This window comes from Mytilus edulis, chromosome 13, assembly GCF_963676685.1.
Source record: "Mytilus edulis chromosome 13, xbMytEdul2.2, whole genome shotgun sequence".
NCBI lineage: Eukaryota > Metazoa > Mollusca > Bivalvia > Mytilida > Mytilidae > Mytilus > Mytilus edulis.
Window position 1 is genome coordinate 42594054 of NC_092356.1, and position 20104 is coordinate 42614157.

General features: G+C 32.6%; 1 protein-coding gene across 1 annotated transcript in view; it reads left to right on the plus strand.

Moving 5' to 3' along the window:
- The window catches only part of LOC139501282 (uncharacterized), a 98899-nt gene that overhangs the window by 4154 nt on the left and 74641 nt on the right, over positions 1 to 20104 (plus strand). Inside the window, exons 5-21 of the mRNA XM_071290316.1 lie at positions 249 to 412; positions 3584 to 3751; positions 4942 to 5157; positions 5762 to 5804; positions 6804 to 6970; positions 7317 to 7499; positions 8360 to 8618; positions 9078 to 9247; positions 10114 to 10287; positions 10819 to 11037; positions 11667 to 11873; positions 15274 to 15339; positions 16446 to 16655; positions 17780 to 17993; positions 18511 to 18613; positions 18955 to 19105; positions 19872 to 20089. Of these exons, the coding sequence (XP_071146417.1) occupies positions 249 to 412; positions 3584 to 3751; positions 4942 to 5157; positions 5762 to 5804; positions 6804 to 6970; positions 7317 to 7499; positions 8360 to 8618; positions 9078 to 9247; positions 10114 to 10287; positions 10819 to 11037; positions 11667 to 11873; positions 15274 to 15339; positions 16446 to 16655; positions 17780 to 17993; positions 18511 to 18613; positions 18955 to 19105; positions 19872 to 20089 (2932 nt within the window). The remainder of the gene's footprint in view (positions 1 to 248; positions 413 to 3583; positions 3752 to 4941; positions 5158 to 5761; positions 5805 to 6803; positions 6971 to 7316; positions 7500 to 8359; positions 8619 to 9077; positions 9248 to 10113; positions 10288 to 10818; positions 11038 to 11666; positions 11874 to 15273; positions 15340 to 16445; positions 16656 to 17779; positions 17994 to 18510; positions 18614 to 18954; positions 19106 to 19871; positions 20090 to 20104) is intronic.

The following is a 20104-nucleotide window of genomic DNA, read 5'->3' on the forward strand; positions in this document are numbered from 1 at the left end:
TACAAACACATCACCATCACCAAAACACAATTTTGTCATGAATCCATCTGCTCCCTTTAATATTCACATAGACCAAGGTGAGCGACACAGGCTCTTTAGAGCCTCTAGTTTAACATTCTAAGTGTTTTCAGGGATCTTAATTTAAAAGAAAAATAAATGGCCAACTACTGATAGTTTAAGTAAAAAGAATTTCCATTGCTCACTATTGTACTCCCTTTATAGTAATTAATTCATTTTCTGTTTTATAGGTTTACTGTATTAGATATTGAGTCAGAAAATGCCTACCTAATAGATATGAAAGTTTCTGTATGTACGGAGAGTGCCCAGGCTTGTGAGCAAGATTATGTGATTGCAGAAAATGTCCTTCTACCAAAAAAGCAATGCACATGGGACACAGGATTTGTTCATACGAGTAAGTCAAGTACACAGAACACTAATTGTGTGTGCAGTGCAACAAATATCACATGAAGCATGAAAATATAATTTATTATCAAGAAAACCTCTTTCATTAATACTACTCCATATCAACAGTCACTTGTAAGTCTTTTCAGGAAAAAGGCTATTACAAATATTTAATCATCAATGTTTAGTGAGAAAAATGTTTAGTAAGAAAAAAATATCAGTTTGTAATTTGCATGTGCTAAAGAAATGATTTTTATGCCCCACCTACGATAGTAGAGGGGCATTATGTTTTCTGGTTTTGTGGGTCTGTTCGTCCGTCTGTCTGTTCTTTTGTCCCGCTTCAGGTTAAAGTTTTTGGTCATGGTAGTTTTTGATGAAGTTGAAGTCCAATCAACTAGAAACTTAGTACACATGTTCCCTATAATATGATCTTTCTAATTTAAATGCCAAATTAGAGTTTTTACCCCAATTTCACGGTCCACTGAACATTGAAAATGATAGTGCAGATGGGGCATTCGTGTACTGGGGACACATTCTTGTTTTTATTTCTCTGATGTTACCATGTTACTGAGAAATCAATTTTATACTATAGACACAAGTTATAATAGACTAGAAAAAAAGCTTCTGTTCATTGGAAGAAGCAGTCTATTTGATGTCAGATGGATTATGCCCCTTGCTTTCTGAAGCAGTTCTTTTAAATTAAATGGACAATGAAATGTTCATGTTCTGGTAATTCTGCAGTAAAATGCCCATTGCAAACATAGCAATAATTTCCAAATATTCTTTATATGTCTGAAAGGCAAAGTAAATACAAGTTGGAAGCATACTTGCCAACCTCTGACAATGAGAAATCATGTCATGTCAACAATGTTCATAATTTTACGTTATACAAATTTGTTAATATAAAAAACAATATTTTACTGTAAACTTTTATTGTATTCAACAGTGGTCTGTTTTGATGCTTTTAAAGCAACACCAATAGATATAGGCACATATTCAAAATAACTGCCAGTTTGGTTACATTGACTTGATAACAAGGCACACAATATATCATTGTCAAGTTCTGATCAGATTTCAGTGTTAAATTATACCCCCGCTTTGAAAAAAAGGGGGGTATACTGTTTTACCTCTGTCTGTCCTTCCGTCAGTCCATCAGTCCATCAGTCCGTTAGTCTGTCAGTCAGTTCGTCTGTCCCATGAATATTTTAGTCACATTTTTCTCAGGAACTACACTACCAGGATTTTGAAATTTGGTTTCAGGCTTGATATGAGTCAGCTATACTGTGTGATGCGTTTTCAGATTCATCACTCGACAACTTCCTGTTTACCGAACACTACTATCATTTTACACATGATGGCCAAGTTGAAAATTTTCGTTCCATTTTTCTCAGGAACTACAATGCCAGGATTTCTGAAATTTGGTTTCAGGGTTTATATAAGTCAGCTATACTGTGTGATGCGTTTTCAGATTCATCACTCAGCAACTTCCTGTTTACAGAACACTTACATATTTTTACACTATTAACATTATCCACTTGCGGCTGGGGTATCATCAGTGAGCAGTAGTTCACAGTTACACTTGTTTCTTTAGAATTCTAAATGCTCTCTCACAGTCATAATTAATATTTGGCTGTCCAGAATAGCTTTATCAAGCTTTGAAAGAGTGTCATCATGGTTATAAAGTTTTTTATGCTATCTAAAATTTCATCTGTTATCTCTGCCATTGCTCCCAACAAACTGTATATGTTGCTATTGCCTGGTCAAAACTATGTAGTTCATCAGAACACAGCTGGTACTATGAGAACTAATCCAACAGTTCTGTGATATTTCAATCCCATATGGCCTGTAGAAATCTGTTGGCTAGATTTGAAACTGAAAAATATTTTATAATTTGAATACCATTAAACAGGATAAATGTTTAACCAAATAGCTACATTGTAGTTCTCCTCTCACATGTATTGTTATGATTGCAACATAGGTTGCACATTGTTTTACTCGTTCCTCGATCATTCAAACTGGAACTTCCAAAATTATAATGAAATATAATATATAAATCTTGAATCTTCAAGGTATGTGCACATTGTTTTTGCTTAGCAATCGACTCTTTAGGAGACGGTATAGGTCCTGAAAGCGACCTCTTTCTGTGGGCATTTCCCCTAAGTGAATTTGAAAGAAAGAAAGTCACAAAAACTTAAAAACTAATCACTACTTACCATAAGGGAATTTGCTGTTTGTCATAAATATAGAGAGAAAAAAAAATGGCGACCAAACAATTACGTCGAAATGTTTAGTATTTATCATCTTATAATAAAAAAAACTTGAGAATCGCAATATCACTAATGTCCAAAAAATAGAAAAACAAAGAAAAAGCGTGTAATTGCATGGAAAGTGGCAAAATACCTGTTCATGCAATGTGACAAAATCCTCACATGTAAACCGTTGAAAAAGCTTGTATTACAGGTGAATATCATGTCAGTTGGCAACTATGGTTCGACGATTTTTCGATACATCTTCTTTATAAGCAGGTTTTTAATTGTCACCCAGTGATGATGAGTTTACATTTTTAAAAAGAACACAATATAATAATGAAGATACTCTAACATCTATGATAAAAATTATAATCCAGACAGCAATAGGTGAATAAAATCACATTTGTTTGCACAAACAAGGAAAGAAATATACAAACACAAAAATAAACATTACGAGGGTACATTAGGTCCAAGGGCACAGTTATCGTCCTTTGGTTTTCGTTGTCTACGAATATAGTCCCTAGTATGAACAGTGTATAACTTGCATGTTTAATTTGATACACTTTCCCAATTTATAAGTAGGGGGATGTAATTACATGTTATTAGTATTTTGGTGCTGAATCTTTATGTTAAGTAGTGATTTGGTCCAGTTCAAAAAGGTCAAATTTTATCACGTCTGAATCTGTCAAACTGAATTTTACACCCCCTTAACATAGAGTTGTCAATATTTTGAGTTAGAGCTGGTAGAAGTTTCTATAATTTTGATATTATTTGTCTCACTAGTAGTACACTACACTGTAAAAATCTTTTTAAGAAAGAGCAGGTGCGATTTTTTTAATTTGAATTTTTTGTCTAAAAGAAATGCACTACGAAATAACTGTGTTCTCAGGCCATTACACAATTTATTAGTGCCTATTTTTATATTTTTTCAGACATCTCTTTAACACAGTTTAAAGTTGATAATCAGATCTCTGGAAACTTGGAAAGCCATGATGCCTCTCGGTTTTTGAAGGAAGCTTTGATATCTTATTACCTATTAGCCACACCATGTGACAGAAACAGTGACACATATTCATCTGCAGTAAATGGATGGACTTCAGGTTAGTGAATCAGAATTTACAGTAGGGTCACTTAATACAAAGTTGACTGTATAAAAGGAGATGCTGGGTCAGGGGTCGAAATTAGCACTAGTCCGGTAGTCCGGGACTAGTAAAATTTGCGTCGGACCAGTAGATTTTGTAAATTTGTCAATAAAAATCACTGATTGCATCGCAATCTCCGTTTGTTTACAAAACAATTTACCTGTGAAATCAATTACACGGTACTGGGGGGTATTACAATTGATCAAGTTAATTAATGTCTCGGGTGAGCGTCCTTCACAACAATATAAAATGTGGAAATTTTTGGAAAGAGTTAAACTGCCGGACAAAAAAATTAAGATAACTGAAAATCAAAAGGAAGATCGAAATAAAGTATACGAAAGTGACAAAAGGAAACGCAAATACCAAAAATCATGGGAAAAAGATCGTGAATGGTTGCATTATATAGTAGATCGGAATTTAATGAACTGTACAATATGTGAAAAATTTGCAGTGACAGACCTAGATAGGAAATGTATTTTCGTAACTGGATCGTCAAATTTCAGATTGGATTCTGTACTTGCTCATGAGCAATCAGAACAGCACAAAAAATCTTTCTGTCCTTGATCCTGAAAATCATTGAGATTACCAAAGCCTTTATCAAAATCATAATAAAGACTATTCCTTTGTCTAACTTATGTAAACGAAAGCATCAAAATAAAATTAAACATCTGTCATTTATATTAGTGTTTGTCAAATTAATGTCATTTTTGCAGGACCAGTAGATTTGGAGCCGGACCAGTAGAGTTTTCAGTCCATTGGTCCGGCTGGCCAGTACACAAAAAAGCTTAAATTCGATCCCTGTGCTGGGTATACATCATTGAGACATTAACCCAACATCACAAATATGAAAATTACATTAAGGGGCCAGTATACAGACAGTTAATCTTATTTTACAGTAATACATATGATGATATATAAAAAAGAAGATGTGGCATAATTGCAAATGAGACAACTTTTCTAGACAACTTTTCTAAAGTGATCAAATGACACAGAAATTAACAACTACAGGTCACCATAAGGCAAATAAGCAATAAGCAAAGTCATACCACATAGTCAGCTATAACAGGCCCCAAAATGAAAATTGTAAAGCAATTCAAACAAGATAACTATGATGATGGTAAAAATTTATTGCCTTTGTCTTTTTTTAGCTTGTTCTGTTCTTCCCACAAGTAGCTTGCCAGCACTCATGAATACTGTTTCATGTAGCTTTGACATATCCTGTGAAAAAGTTACATGTTGTTTTGAAGAAACAGAAGTAGGTAGAAGTATTGAGGCCAGTGTTCAGATAGATGCATGTAAAGGAGAGCTGATTGTGACACTTGAGAGAATGACCAGAACTATATCCTTGACTGGCTATGTCTGGGGTAATTATTCAATGTTTTTATGTCACCAGCTCCTAAGAAGGTATACTGGTGTACCTCTGTCCATATATTTGTTTGACAGTTATATATTTCTGTCTAATTTTCCTCTGCAACTACATTTAGCCTTTAGATGTTTATTTTCAAGCTTTATCTTGGTAAACAACACTGTGAAACATGTTTTCAGTTTCTACAATGGTCTACTTCCTATTTGCCAAAAATTATATCTTTAAAATGTCATGCACATATATTTGAAATTTTCCTAACTTTTTTCAGCAACTACATGTCAGAACATCTATATTTCTTGAGCAATAGAACTCATTATGTCTTTGTGAACTTTTAAAAGATTGGAGAGAAAAAAAATCTGAGTTAACTTCAGTATCGAAAATTATTAAAAAAAATTATTTTAAGGACATATGTAAAATTAGATGATTTTATTTTGAATAAAGGAATAAATATTCCATATTTTCAAAATTTGTACTTACTTCTTCTCAACATTTATAAGATATTGCCACATAGAATGAAAAACTAATTAATTGTATTCAATATATGAGTTTACTACTTAAAAAGCCTCAAATTTTTTTTTAAACAAACAACATTACTTTTTTAGGAACAGAGGAAGTGTACAAGTTGAATGGAGTTTATGGCCTTAGGTAAGTAAAATAGTTATGAAAGCACTGACAATTATATGATTAAAAGGTACAAAAAATTTGTTCTGGCATGATATTTGTTCTGCCAGAACATAAATATTCCATAGGAAATATGTTCCACTGGAATTTATATCACAGAAAATTTATATATTTTATAAAGAAATGTGTTCCTGCATTGTAAATTTTTTAAGAATTATATAGAAATCATCTGTGGAAAACAGTCCTTCCAGAATATATTTCCATTGGAACAAATTTTGGCTCACACAGTGTGTTACAGGTTGACATACGAAAAATTATCTAGTATGTATTATCTTTGGTTCTGAGTTTTGTTCTAAGAAATTTAAGCATCCTAGAAATTCTATTGCTGTTCTTCATCTTAAAATTATTTTCACAATAATTCAACAGCACATACTCTTTACAATGTGTTTAATATTAAACGACAAGTCCCTTTGATCGTACTTTGAAGCTGATTATGACTATATATTTAAATGATAAATTACATGAAAAAAGAAATGAATTAAGTTTTTCATTTCAAATAATTATTTTAAAAAGTGGAGGTATACTACTGTGTGATGAGATTTCAGATTCATCACTCAAAAACGTCCTGTTTACTGAACACTTACATCATTTTAAACATGACATCCAAGTTGAAAATTTTTGTAACATTTTTCTCAGGAAGTACAAAACAAGGATTTCTGAAAATTGGTTTCAGATTCATCACCCAACAACTTCCTGTTAAAAAAAAATGTAAAAATTTCAATTTCGCATAAAAATTAGTACGTTGTGAACAATTGTATGGGTTTGTTTCTATAATATTATATATATAGGATATTGTAGATTTACAGCAAAAAACATTTCATGATATTGTAGGTTTAGAGTGAACAATCTTGTGACCAGTAACAAATACTTAGTGAATATGGACCTGATGGCATGTTATGAAGCCAGCGGTGCCTGTGCTTAACAAGAAACCATTCTAACTAACTTATGTACATAATATTGTAGGTTTAAAGTGAACAATCTTGTGACCAGTAACAAATACTTAGTGAATATGGACCTGATGGCATGTTATGAAGCCAGCGGTGCCTGTGCTTTACAAGAAACCGTCTTCACTGACTTTGAACTTGCAAAACAAGTTTGTGATAGGTCAACAGGATTTATTAATTCTCAGTGTGAGTGTGCAAAACTTTGCATGTTTTTTTTCTGAGTCTCTTTCAACTTGTTGTTTTCTTTTTCTTTTTTTCATCAAAATTTATGTATCTATCTTTTCTATTATTTTTGTAGGATACATTTCTGTTTATTCATAAATTTTGTAGAAATCTATTTTTATGTGAATTATCAGGCTTAAGATTTTTTTTTCTTATTCTAAGAATACAATATCAAATATACTTTTTGTGTCTGACACATTCCCCATTTCCATTCTGATAATATTTTTCTGATAGTGACGTAATTTTTCAATAGCTATATATTGGCTGAAAACCTTAATACAAAATATTGGCAAAAACAATTTTATTACAGTTTCCTATAGTTCATGGCTATCTTCAGTTGGTCTACCAGACAATACTTCACCCCTACCAGAATGGGCCAGACTACAGCTGATAGATGATCTTGATGTCAATAATTACTTCAGTCTTGAAGACAAATGTTACAATGTAATGACTCCATTTATGAATTCAACTGCAACAAATGGCTTCAATAATGGTATGTAGTATGCTAAATTAAGCCGTTAGTGGTCTCCTTTAAATTTTGACCTTTCAGAGCCTTTTATTGATTGCTATTCTGTATGGGGTTTATTCATTGTTGAAGGCAAGATAGTGACATGTGGTTGCAAAATTCTCCACCTCTAGCAATCATACCACCTTTTCTTATTAAAAAACTTTTAATGTAACTGAATTTTTTAACTGTTACCTAGAAGATGAGTAAACTGTGATGTGTTTTAAAATTTTTCATGGATTTCAAAAGATTTGATGGTTTCAAATTTAGTGCACAGTTTATATGAGATTGAAAAAGAAAATAATTCAACTATAAGATCATGTTTTGCTTAAAATCACATCTAAGCTGGAACTTAGGCAAATCATCAGTCTTGTGAATTAGGTTTCTTAACTTATATTACTAGTATTCTGATTTCATTTCTAATAATTTATTTGTAAAACTTCTGTCACAGACTAAATATAACATATACAGGTACTGAAAATATGTTTAAAAAAAGAAATGAAAGGGAGAGGGGTGCAAATAAATTCTGAAGCCCACCTACAGATGTGAGATTTTCTCACTGTGTTGAAGACCTATTGTAGGCCCTGGGCTGTTATCTGCTCTTTAGAAGGATTGTTGTCTCTTTGACTTATTCACCATTTCCATTCTCAATTTTATTCTGTCACTAAACTTGAAAGTGTAAATAAATTGTATTGATAAACACATTTATTGTGTGTTGTGTAGAATAATAAATATGCATACCTGTCAGATGGTTGACAAAATGATTTGTTTCTCCTTTACTATAAAAAATAAATTAACATGTATTGACAAATGTAAACAAAACAACATTTCATATTTTTGTTATTCAGAATGTGTTACAACAATTGCACACAATACATTTACATCAGCTGATACCATTGTGTGTAGTATCCCAACAGACTGTAATGGGGTACGTTGCTGTGTTGATGTGCCTCAGCTAGCTACATCACTGGAATATAAAATGATTGTGGACACATGTGGCAATAGATTACGTCTAAAAGTAGACAAACTGGAAACAGACATATCATTACATGATTATGACTTTGAATCTAGTGGCAAATTCTCCTTATATGGCTTGGCTGAAATAAAGTAAGTTTTGTTTATATTTTATATTTATTATTATCTAAATATGGCTTCTTTCCTGTTTTTTAAACCAAATTTTCAATTTGATAGTTAATTGCTTCATATTATTCTTTTGAAATGTAGGAAAGCAAATTTGTATTGATACAAAAAGTAGCCAATTTACTGAATATATTTTTTCTCCATAAGATAACATGTGAAACAAGCTAAAGGTTACATCCAATTGTTTCAATAGTTTTAACATATAGATATACACAGTGGCAGATCTAGAAATTTTCATAAGAGGGGGCCCACTGACACCTAGGGGGTGGGGATTCCGTCACGCTTCAGTGATTCCCTATATAACCAACCAAAATTTTTCTGAAAAAGAGGGGGCCCTGGGCCCCTGCTCCCCCTCTAAATCCCCTTCTGATACATAGAATCTGTGATTTGCCTTATTTATAATATTTTCATATTTCTTTTTTATAGTTACCTAGTAAGCAATCTGTTGCTAAGTAACCAGTATGAAGTTACAATGTCAATAAAGTTCTGCTTGAATGGCGATACTTCATTGGCGTGTGACCAGGAATACACTATCTTTAATCAGACAATCATTGATAAAACAAGCTGTGATTACGATACAAGCTTTAAAGATTCAGGTAAGATATAGACTGGTTTTAGTTTTCTTCTGGGTGACTTTTGGTTACTTTTGTCATTTGGTTGCTGTCTCATTGATGTATACCCAACATCTCCTTCACTCATATTTGGAATAAAAAAAAACATTTATGATACATTGTACTGACTTCTTCTTCATCTCAGGTATAGAACAAAACTTCAGGATACTAAAGATTATTCGTCATTGCGCATGAGTGCTATTTATCAAAATTACGATCTTGTCAATGCCAAAAATTATCATCTGGGTTAAATCAGTTGACAAAGAACACATGACAGACAGACAGACAAAGAACACACGACAGACAAAGAACACAGGACAGACAAAGAACACATGACAGACAAAGAACACAGGACAGACAAAGAACACAGGACAGACAAAGAACACACGACAGACAAAGAACACAGGACAGACAAAGAACACACGACAGACAAAGAACACATGACAAAGAACACACGACAGACAAAGAACACACGACAGACAAAGAACACACGACAAAGAACACACAACAGACAAAGAACACACGACAGACAAAGAACACATGACAGACAAAGAACACACGACAGTCAAAGAACACATGACAGTATAGATGCCTATCAGACAAATATTTTTAAAATCTGCTTAGCAGGAAAGTTACTAATTAGCAGTATCATCATGATCATTCAATAGAAATGATTAAAGAGCAAGATTACCAAAATAAGCTTAAAGTTGTTATCAACAAAACACTTCATTATATTTCAAGCTCAAATTCATATTTCCCTGAATTGTGGTGGTAACAATGTCTATTTTCTGCACATAATAAATTGTATAGATTTTCATGTTTCTACAGAATTTATCTGTTTTTTTTTGCAGGATTCTCCTTATCAACATGGTTAGCAGACAGAAGTCTTGGACTAACAAACATGTCAACAGTTGATGCTGATGATTTATTACAGTTACTACAGATAGATGATTTTATGGAGTATTCCAACATTTGTAACTTTACTGGAGCACCCTATGCTGGGGCTGTAGATGGATGGAATAATGGTTTGTATCATATAGAAAAATCTGACTTGCATTTTTGTATACAAATTTTTTTGTCAAAATGACAGTAAAGATGGACAACTCCAATCTTTTTTTAATTTAGTTGTCTCCCCTAGAGTTTCATGAGATTATCAACCCAATATTATTACCTTTTCCAATCATTTGTTGAATAAAAAATAAAAATACTGTTTCATCTATAGAAAGAAGTTCTTTAAACAATACTAAACTAACATTGCTTCTTCCAAAAAGCTGGTTTGAAAATAGGTCAATGAAATAGACTAATTTTCAATAAAGAAAAGAGATGGCTTTGGTTTAAGAATCATTCCTTAGCTTCGGGTTTATATAAGTGCATTTTAAAAACTGATATAATTGTGCCTTTGCTTGATTGAAGTCTTAATTCTTCAAAGCTTTATCTTTACAACATATATGATAACTCTAGATTTGGCTTTTGCTTCTGAGTGAGTCTGTCATATATAGTGATGGTTAGTTTGATTTTTATTTAACTTATAAAACAATAAAAATATTCTTTTACAGAATGTGACAATGTAACATCAGGGGACTTAACTGCTCTAACTTCATCAAAATTACTCTGTCATATTGCAACTGATTGTATATCAGTTTCCTGTTGTGCCAAGTCTGAAGTTCTGAAAAGAGACTTTTATGTTGCTGCGACTATGGACACTTGTAGCTACACACTTACGATACAGTTGGAAAATCTTATCATTGAAAAAGATTTATTAAGCTATGCATGGGGTATGTTACTAAGCACCAGAAGCATAACACTATGAGTCAAAATAGTTACAATGAATTCATTTCAGGTTTCATTATATCTTATATAAATTTTGATTGTAACATTTTTTGGGAAAAGAATATATGAGGTATTTTTCTTCACTTAAATTGCTCTTTTCTTTAATAAATTTTATTTTTACATACGAAAATAGAGCTCTCAGCTCTTTGCCTCATCCAAATTTATAGAACTCATACACAATGCTAAGAATCAACACTCACAGACAGAGTTTGAATTTGGGCAGTAAGTCTATTACATTTCTGGAGTTATGCCCATTTGTTCTTGTAACTTAAAATATAACAAAAATACCTAAGATTAAAACAATAAAACTCGTTTATAACTGGCAGTGACATCAATTGCTCTCAAAAAGTATTTTTCAATTTATTAGAAGTAAGCTTTAGCAGGGCATACATGTCCTCAGACACATTCTTTTTTTTTTTTTTATAAATTTGTCTTCATCTAGAACCTGCATGAGTTATGTCATTAACAATTAATCATCTCATACAAATTTTTAGACAAATGACACAATTTTGAAAGACAAATATACTTTATTGTATCACTATTTAAATGATAAAGCACTTATTTCTGTTTTCAGGAACAATGGAATACATAAACCTCTATGGAGTTTTGAGAGTTGTGTTTGATGTTACCCATGTGGCATCAATGAAACACTTTAATGTTGATTTAACTATAAAATTGTGTTATGATTCTGCATCAGGGTCATGTTTACAAGAGCATACCATATTTACCAATAGCAGACTTTACTATCCTGAGTGTACAGAGCCTACTGTACCTTTCTATGGTAAGTATCAATTATTGACTTTTTCTTTTTATGCCCCATTTATTATGCCCCATTTATGGGCATTATGTTTTCTGGTCTGTGTGTCCATTCGTCCCTCCGTCCGATTGTCCTGCTTCAGGTTTAAGTTTTTGGTTGAGGTAGTTCTTGATGAAGTTGAAGTCCAATCAACTTGAAACTTAGTACACATGTTTCCTATGATAGGATCTTTTTAATTTAAATGCCAAATTAGTGTTTTTACCCCATTTTCAAGGTCCACTGAACATAGAAAATGATAGTGCGGATGGAGCATCCGTGTACTAGGGATACATTCTTGTTTAATGCAAAACCATTTTCTCCAATCATATTTTATAATTCAAAACTCATATGTATGAATAATTAACCTCATCAAAATAATAATGATTCCTTTGTTATATTGTCTGCTGATTTGTCCTACTAACTTTCTATGGAAGAGTTTGTTATTATTAGCTCACCTTGCCCAAAGGGCCAAGTGAGCTTTTCTCATCACTTTGCGTCCGGCGTCCATCGTCCGTCGTCCGTCGTCGTCCGGTGTTAGCTTTTACAAAAATCTTCTCCTCTGAAACTACTGAGCCAAATCAAACCAAACTTGGCCACAATCATCATTGGTGTATCTAGTTTAAAAATGTGTGGCGTGACCCGGTCAACCAACCAAGATGGCCGCCACGGCTAAAAATAGAACATAGGGGTAAAATGCAGTTTTTGGCTTATAACTCAAAAACCAAAGCATTTAGAGCAAATCTGACATGGGGTAAAAATGTTTATCAGGTCAAGATCTATCTGCCCTGAACTTTTCAGATGAATCGGTCAATCGGTTGTTGGGTTGCTGCCCCTGAATTGGTAATTTTGAGGAAATTTTGCAGTTTTTGGTCATTATCTTGAATATTATTATAGATAGAGATAAACTGTAAACAGCAATAATGTTCAGCAAAGTAAGATCTACAAATAAGTCAACATGACCAAAATGGTCAGTTGACCCGTTTAGGAGTTATTGCCCTTTATAGTCAATTTTTAACCATTTTTCGTTAATTAAAGTAATCTTTTACAAAAATCTTCTCCTCTGAAACTACTGGGCCAAATCAATCCAAACTTGGCCACAATCATCTTTGGGGTATCTAGTTTCAAAAATGTGTGGCATGACCTGGTCAACCAACCAAGATGGCCGCCACGGCTAAAAATAGAACAAAGGGGTAAAATGCAGTTTTTGGCTTATAACTCAAAAACCAAAGCATTTTGAGGAAATCTGACATGGGATAAAAATGTTTATCAGGTCAAGATCTATCTGCCCTGAAATTTTCAGATGAATCGGTCAATCGGTTGTTGGGTTGCTGCCCCTGAATTGGTAATTTTGAGGAAATTTTGCTGTTTTTGGTTATTATCTTGAATATTATTATAGATAGAGATAAACTGTAAACAGCAATAATGTTCAGCAAAGTAAGATCTACAAATAAGTCAACATGACCAAAATGGTCAGTTGACCCGTTTAGGAGTTATTGCCCTTTATAGTCAATTTTTAACCATTTTTCGTTAATTAAAGTAATCTTTTACAAAAATCTTCTCCTCTGAAACTACTGGGCCAAATTAATCCAAACTTGGCCACAATCATCTTTGGGGTATCTAGTTTAAAAAATGTGTGGCGTGACCTGGTCAACCAACCAAGATGGCCGCCACTGCTAAAAATAGAACATAGGGGTAAAATGCAGTTTTTGGCTTATAACTCAAAAACCAAAGCATTTTGAGGAAATCTGACATGGGGATAAAAATGTTTATCAGGTCAAGATCTATCTGCCCTGAAATTTTCAGATGAATCGGTTGTTGGGTTGCTGCCCCTGAGTTGGTAATTTTGAGGAAATTTTGCTGTTTTTGGTTATTATCTTGAATATTATTATAGATAGAGATAAATTGTAAACAGCAATAATGTTCAGCAAAGTAAGATCTACAAATAAGTCAACATGACCAAAATGGTCAGTTGACCCGTTTAGGAGTTATTGCCCTTTATAGTCAATCTTTAACCATTTTTCATAAATCTAAGTAATCTTTTACAAAATCTCCACTGAAACTACTAGGCCACAATCATCTTTGGGGTATCTAGTTTGAAAAATGTGTCCGATGACCTGGCCATTCAACCAAGATGGCCGCCACGGCTAAAAATAGAACATAGGGGTAAAATGCAGTTTTTGGCTTATAACTATGAAACCAAAGCATCTAGAGCAAATCTGACAAGAAGTTAAATTGTTAATCAAGTCAATATCTATCTGCCCTGAATTTTTCAGATGAATTGGACAACTGGTTGTTGGGTTGCTGCCCTCCAATTGGTAATTTTTAAAGAAATTTTGCCGTTTTTGGTTATCTTGAATACTATTATAGATAACGATAAACTGTAAACAGCAATAATGTTCAGCAAAGTAAGATCTACAAATAAGTCAACATGACCTAAATGGTCAATTGACCCCTTAAGGAGTTATTGCCCTTTATAGTCAATTTTTAACAATTTTCATTAATTTGGTAAATTTATGTAAATTTTTACCAAATATAGTTCTCTGTTACTAATGGGCAAAGTTCATTATAGATATAATTGTAGAAGCAAAATCGTTCAGTAAAGTAAGAACTTCAAACACATCACCATCACCAAAATACAATTTTGTCATGAATCCATTTGTGTCCTTTGTTTAATATGCACATAGACCAAGGTGAGCGACACAGGCTCTTTAGAGCCTCTAGTTATGCCCTACCTACGATAGTAGAGGGGCATTATTTTTTCTGGTTTGTGCTTCCGTCTGTCCATCCGTTCCGTCCATCCATGCGTCCGTTCACTTCAGGTTAAAGTTTTTGGTCAAGGTAGTTTTTGATGAAGTTGAAGTCCAATCAACTTGAAACTTAGTACACATGTTCTCTATGATATGATCTTTCTAATTTTAATTCCAAATTAAAGTTTTGACCCCAATTTCCCAGTCCACTGAACATAGAAAATGATAGTGCGAGTGGGGCATCTGTGTACTATGAACACATTCTTGTTTTTTTAACTTATAAAACTATTTTCTCCATTTGTAGTTTATAATTTAAAAGTCCCATTTATGAATAATTAATCTCATCAAGATAAGGATAATTCTTTTGTTTCGTATGTTGTCTGCTATTTTTTTCCTGTGAACATAGCATGATAGAGTGTTTCTCTTTTAACTTCTGTGCCATTTTCTCTTAAGTAAATTTGTTATTAAATAGTAATAATTTTCTATGGCTGATTTATGCTGTTTAATCCTGACCATATATTAAGGGGATGTATTTATACAGGCAGAATTCTATTATGAACTGAAATGATAACTGACATGCATTAGATTAGTCACGTTACGAATGATTTTACAATAATTACATTTTATATTTTTTTCAGGAATTTCATTTGATTTCTGGAAGCCAGCATCTTGTTCTCTGTTTACCACAGGAACATACAATCAAGGTATAATTACACAAAATATGTTTGATCGTAAATTGAATAATAAGAAAATAAAAATAGTTGCTTAATATTATGAAGCAGTTAGCAACATTGAATAATACCCCATTCATTTATTTTTCAGGGGTAACAATTTTCATGAATGAAGGAAATCTTGCATGTTATTAGTAGATATTTAATTTCATGGTTTTGCCATAGTCTGCATACAACCCTGTAGAAAAATTGTCATTCAATGAACATTTAATAACGTTTTTTCACCTGTACTGTACTGACAAAATCCACGAAAAGGTATCCAACAAACAAAAATGAATCCACAGTATGAACTGGAAGGAAAAAAATATATTGCTATGTGATTTTTACATAAGAATATGGATATATATATTTGCAGAATTTAAACCGTAAGAAATTTTACATATGAATATTTGGTGTAGTTTTGTTGTCAAAAGATTGCCTTAATTTAAATTTACTACTGAGAATGACAAAAATTGTGTACATTGTTGCATATTTTGAGTAAAATATATTGTTTACATACTAGTTCCAAATAAATATTTACATGAGAGGTGTTTTTCATAGAGACAAACATTGTGGTATTTTATTTATTTGGTTTCAGCAAGGCCAAAACTAGCTGAAATTTGAACAAAAACATTTCGTTTTCAATATTCAAATGTCTGCAAGGATAGAAACTGAAAATCAGGATTTCAAAATTTGGTAAAAAATACCAGCTCTTTAATACCGTTTTGAGGCTATAAAAACTTATCCACTACACATGAAAGATTTTTGCTGTACCAGTTCCAGTGCAAATTTTCTCTTTGATCTTTATCAACTGGCATCGCATTACCTACCTATTATAAAATTGAGAATGGATTAGGGGAATGTGTCAAAGAGACAACCGTAACACACCAATTGGTCTTCAACACAGCGAGAAAATCCTGCAGCAGAATGGTCAGCTGCCTGCTGGTAACTAGTGTTTGTTAAATAATTTACTTTCTTGTCTTGAATATGCATGAAATATTTGTAAATGGATTTTACCCAAACAATTATCAATGAATTTTTTTCTTAAATGATATCTTCAAAGTACAGAAACAATAATGTTATTATTCAAATGTTTTTAGGCTGTACTGGAGTATTTTTTACCACCTATGCTCAGACAAGATGTCAGATGGCTGCTGACTGTTTCAGTGTCAAATGTTGTTTAGATTTGGACTTCATGGCTGGTTCACGTAACACTGAGCTTACCTTCGCTTTGGATACATGTGCTGATCAAATTGACTACACTCTAGAGAGACACGCATGGACAAGAAATGGACTGGCTTCAATTAATGGTATTACTTTTGTAATGTGACCACTTTGATATTATAAAGGGTTAAAAAGACGATGATATTTTTTTTATTTTAGAAGATCTGTCATGTGGGGATTTTTTGTTTTTTTTAAAAACATGGATTTATTGCTTCTATTAATGTTCCACATGTATCTATAAAAAAAATAGTTTCAATGGCTAAAAAGTAAATGCAAAAATGTAAAAAAATTAATAAATGTTGACTTAGTGAATTAAGGATGTTTGCTACCCAGTTTCAAAATAACAAGCTTTTATAAAGACTATTATATACTGATAGTATATAAATATACAAACAAAAAAAGCAAAAAACAATTATGGGTCAGTGTGCACATTTTTGAGATATAAGCCATTGAAATTTTGGCAGGTTATAATTCTCTATAGACTTTTCATATATTTAACATTGACAGCTTTTTTCTTACAAAACAGATGAAAAAATAACAAGGATTTTATAAGATTTTCAAAGAAGATATTTTAAACTTCATGTTTAATAAAAAAATGGAAAGAAAAGTAGGAGTTAATGGGAATTTTTTTAAATGGCTCTACATGGATAAAACCAGAGAATTCCCAATATCTGGTAAAAATTCAAAAACATGAGGAGGGAACTTCCTTAAGGATGTCTGCTGCTCTAATTTAAAATAACAAGGATTTCATGTGATTGCTTAAAATGAAAACAACTTTGATATTTAAACAAAATAAAGTAATAAAATCGATAGTCTCGTGTGTAGTTTTCAAAATACGAGACATTTAGAAGATGGCGGGAAAAGGGTTTTCTTCAGACTTTACTATTTGTTAACATTGGAATTGTTTTTTACCCTTTAAACCAAGAAAAAATAACAAGGATTTCATGACAAAAATTCAAATGGTCATAAATGATCTATTGAACAGATTTATGAAAACAAAAGTGGGGTCTCGTGTAAAAAACTTTTTAATACATTTGTATGGATAAAACCTGAGAAAATCGAAAATATGACAAGAATTCAAAAACATGACCAGCAGACATCCTTAAACTATCAAAACCATGATGACAGTTAAAACAGCTGTTATCCACTGATAGGAATGTTTTTTTCTGGAATTATTGAAATGATTATCATTTAATTTTTTTTTTTACAGGAGACAATATAGTTGAACCATTGAATAACTCATTCCAGTTTAACTTTACCCTGGACACATCAACCTCATTTACAGCTTACAAGACTACCATAGGATTGACTGCATGCTACATTTCTCCTGGAACATGTGAAGATTATCAGTTACTGACAGCATCTGACCTGAAGAAAATGACATGTGCAGGGCGTAGGAGACGAAGACGTGCTGCAACAACAGAGTAAGTGCTCTTATACTTCCCCTTAATCTAATTTTTTGAGGGGCCTCGGTGGCTGAGTGGTTTAAGTAGTTACTACTGTAATCACTAGCAGTCAACTCTGAGGTAACGGGAGTTCAAACTCCACTTGTGTAGGTGCGTTCAACTCCAATCTTAATTGACTAGGATTGTCAGTTTTCCTATCGAGGGTCAGTGTTTTTCCCTGGGCACTCCAGCTTCCTCCACCAATAAAAGGTGTCCACCAAGAAATAGTCTAAACAGGCACTTAAAAGTGGTGCTAAAACACCCAAAATAAAATCAGTCTAAGTTTTTGAAGAATATGAAGGAATCACCCTGTCCTTAATGATACTAAAATATAATCAAAGGAGTAAATTTGGTAAGGGACATATTTTGCCATTATCATCAAGTTCAATGTTACATGATAGAAAAGGTTTTGCTAAAGTCTTATAAAACCTCAAATATAGGATTTCAGTTTTTTGAAAATTTAATTTTACGTTTATTGCTTTGTTTACTTTCTAAGGGTTGACGTCACTGACATGAAAACAGGTCTACAGATATTGACGGATAGAAATGCAACTGAGGAAGAAAAGAATATTTATGTAGCTGCCTGTATTGAGTACAGTGTAAGTATAATGCAGTAGACTTTTCATTCATCCAGTTTCCTCACTTTGAAGAGTCAACCTAATAATAAACAATTATTGATAAAAAAATTTCCCCTAAATTATGCATGGAATATTTGCAATTATTATACTTCACGTTTAAATGCCAGATTTTGATTAGCTAAACTACACTCTTATATTTAGTGATAATGACGGAATGAGAGAAGAAACATCCTTTAAAAGGTAATACTGTACACCAATAATTTTTTGCGAGCCATTTTTAAAAAGATTTTTTGCATGTGGAAAAATATCGCTAGTAGAAAAATAAAGCGAATATTAATTGATTATCTTTGATGTTATTTTAGAAAAATAGTAAGGATTATTCCATAACATATGTGGGTGATGGTGATGAAAAATCTGGTGGAAAGTCTGCTCTTAAAGCTCTTGGCAGTGGAAATCCTACAACTGTTGGTGTGAGTGGAGAAGTCTTTAGTGGAACCTTTACAGTACAGGGAGGTAAATATAACAGTAGAAGTAGAAGTCTTCAGTGGAACCTTTACAGTACAGGGAGGTAAATATAACAGTAGAAGTAGAAGTCTTCAGTGGAACCTTTACAGTACAGGGAGGTAAATATAACAGTAGAAGTAGAAGTCTTCAGTGGAACCTTTACAGTACAGGGAGGTAAATATAACAGTAGAAGTAGAAGTCTTCAGTGGAACCTTTACAGTACAGGGAGGTAAATATAACAGTAGAAGTAGAAGGACAAAAATTACAGACGCGAAGAACAATGTTTTGAATATTACAATAAAAAGAGGTTAATATTACAATAAAGGGAGGTAAATTTGAAAGTAGAGGAAGGTCAATATTACAATAAAGGGAGATAAATATCTTCTTTTTATTTTTATTTGTTAGCTTAGATTTAAGGGAGATGGAGGTTGTAGTTTATAAAAAAAGGTAAAAACTTTGGAAATTGAAATAGTTCATTATAATCAAACATGGAAAACTATCCAAACAAGATTAGCAACACTAAAAAGCAACAAACCAATGATAAAATAAAGATTAACTGACAAGGATTGTCAAAATTCCTGCTGCTGAAGTGTGTTGCTCTATCCAGGGTCTCCTTACTTCCTCTACAATAAAAACTGGTCACTATGGTACAGCTAAGGGCAATGAACAAACAAAATAAACTAATATCCAACTATAATTGTCTAGTAGCTACAATATCATTTTCCACAAATGTACATTTAAAAAAAAATTGTCTACATAATTTAACTTTTTGTAGGTGAAGAAATCTTTAATTCACTGGATGTAGCTGTAACTGGTATAAAAGATGCCTATGCTATTGGTCAAGGATTGTCCGAGGTTGGAGCTAAACTTTTAGGAGAGAAGTTAGCCAATATGACAGTTGGTGACATTGAAACTTTAATGGACTTCAAAAATGTTGATCCAATATTAGTGGCCCAGCTTATGAAAGATCTGAGAGATTTAGCAAAGGCATTGGTATGTTTTTGATAA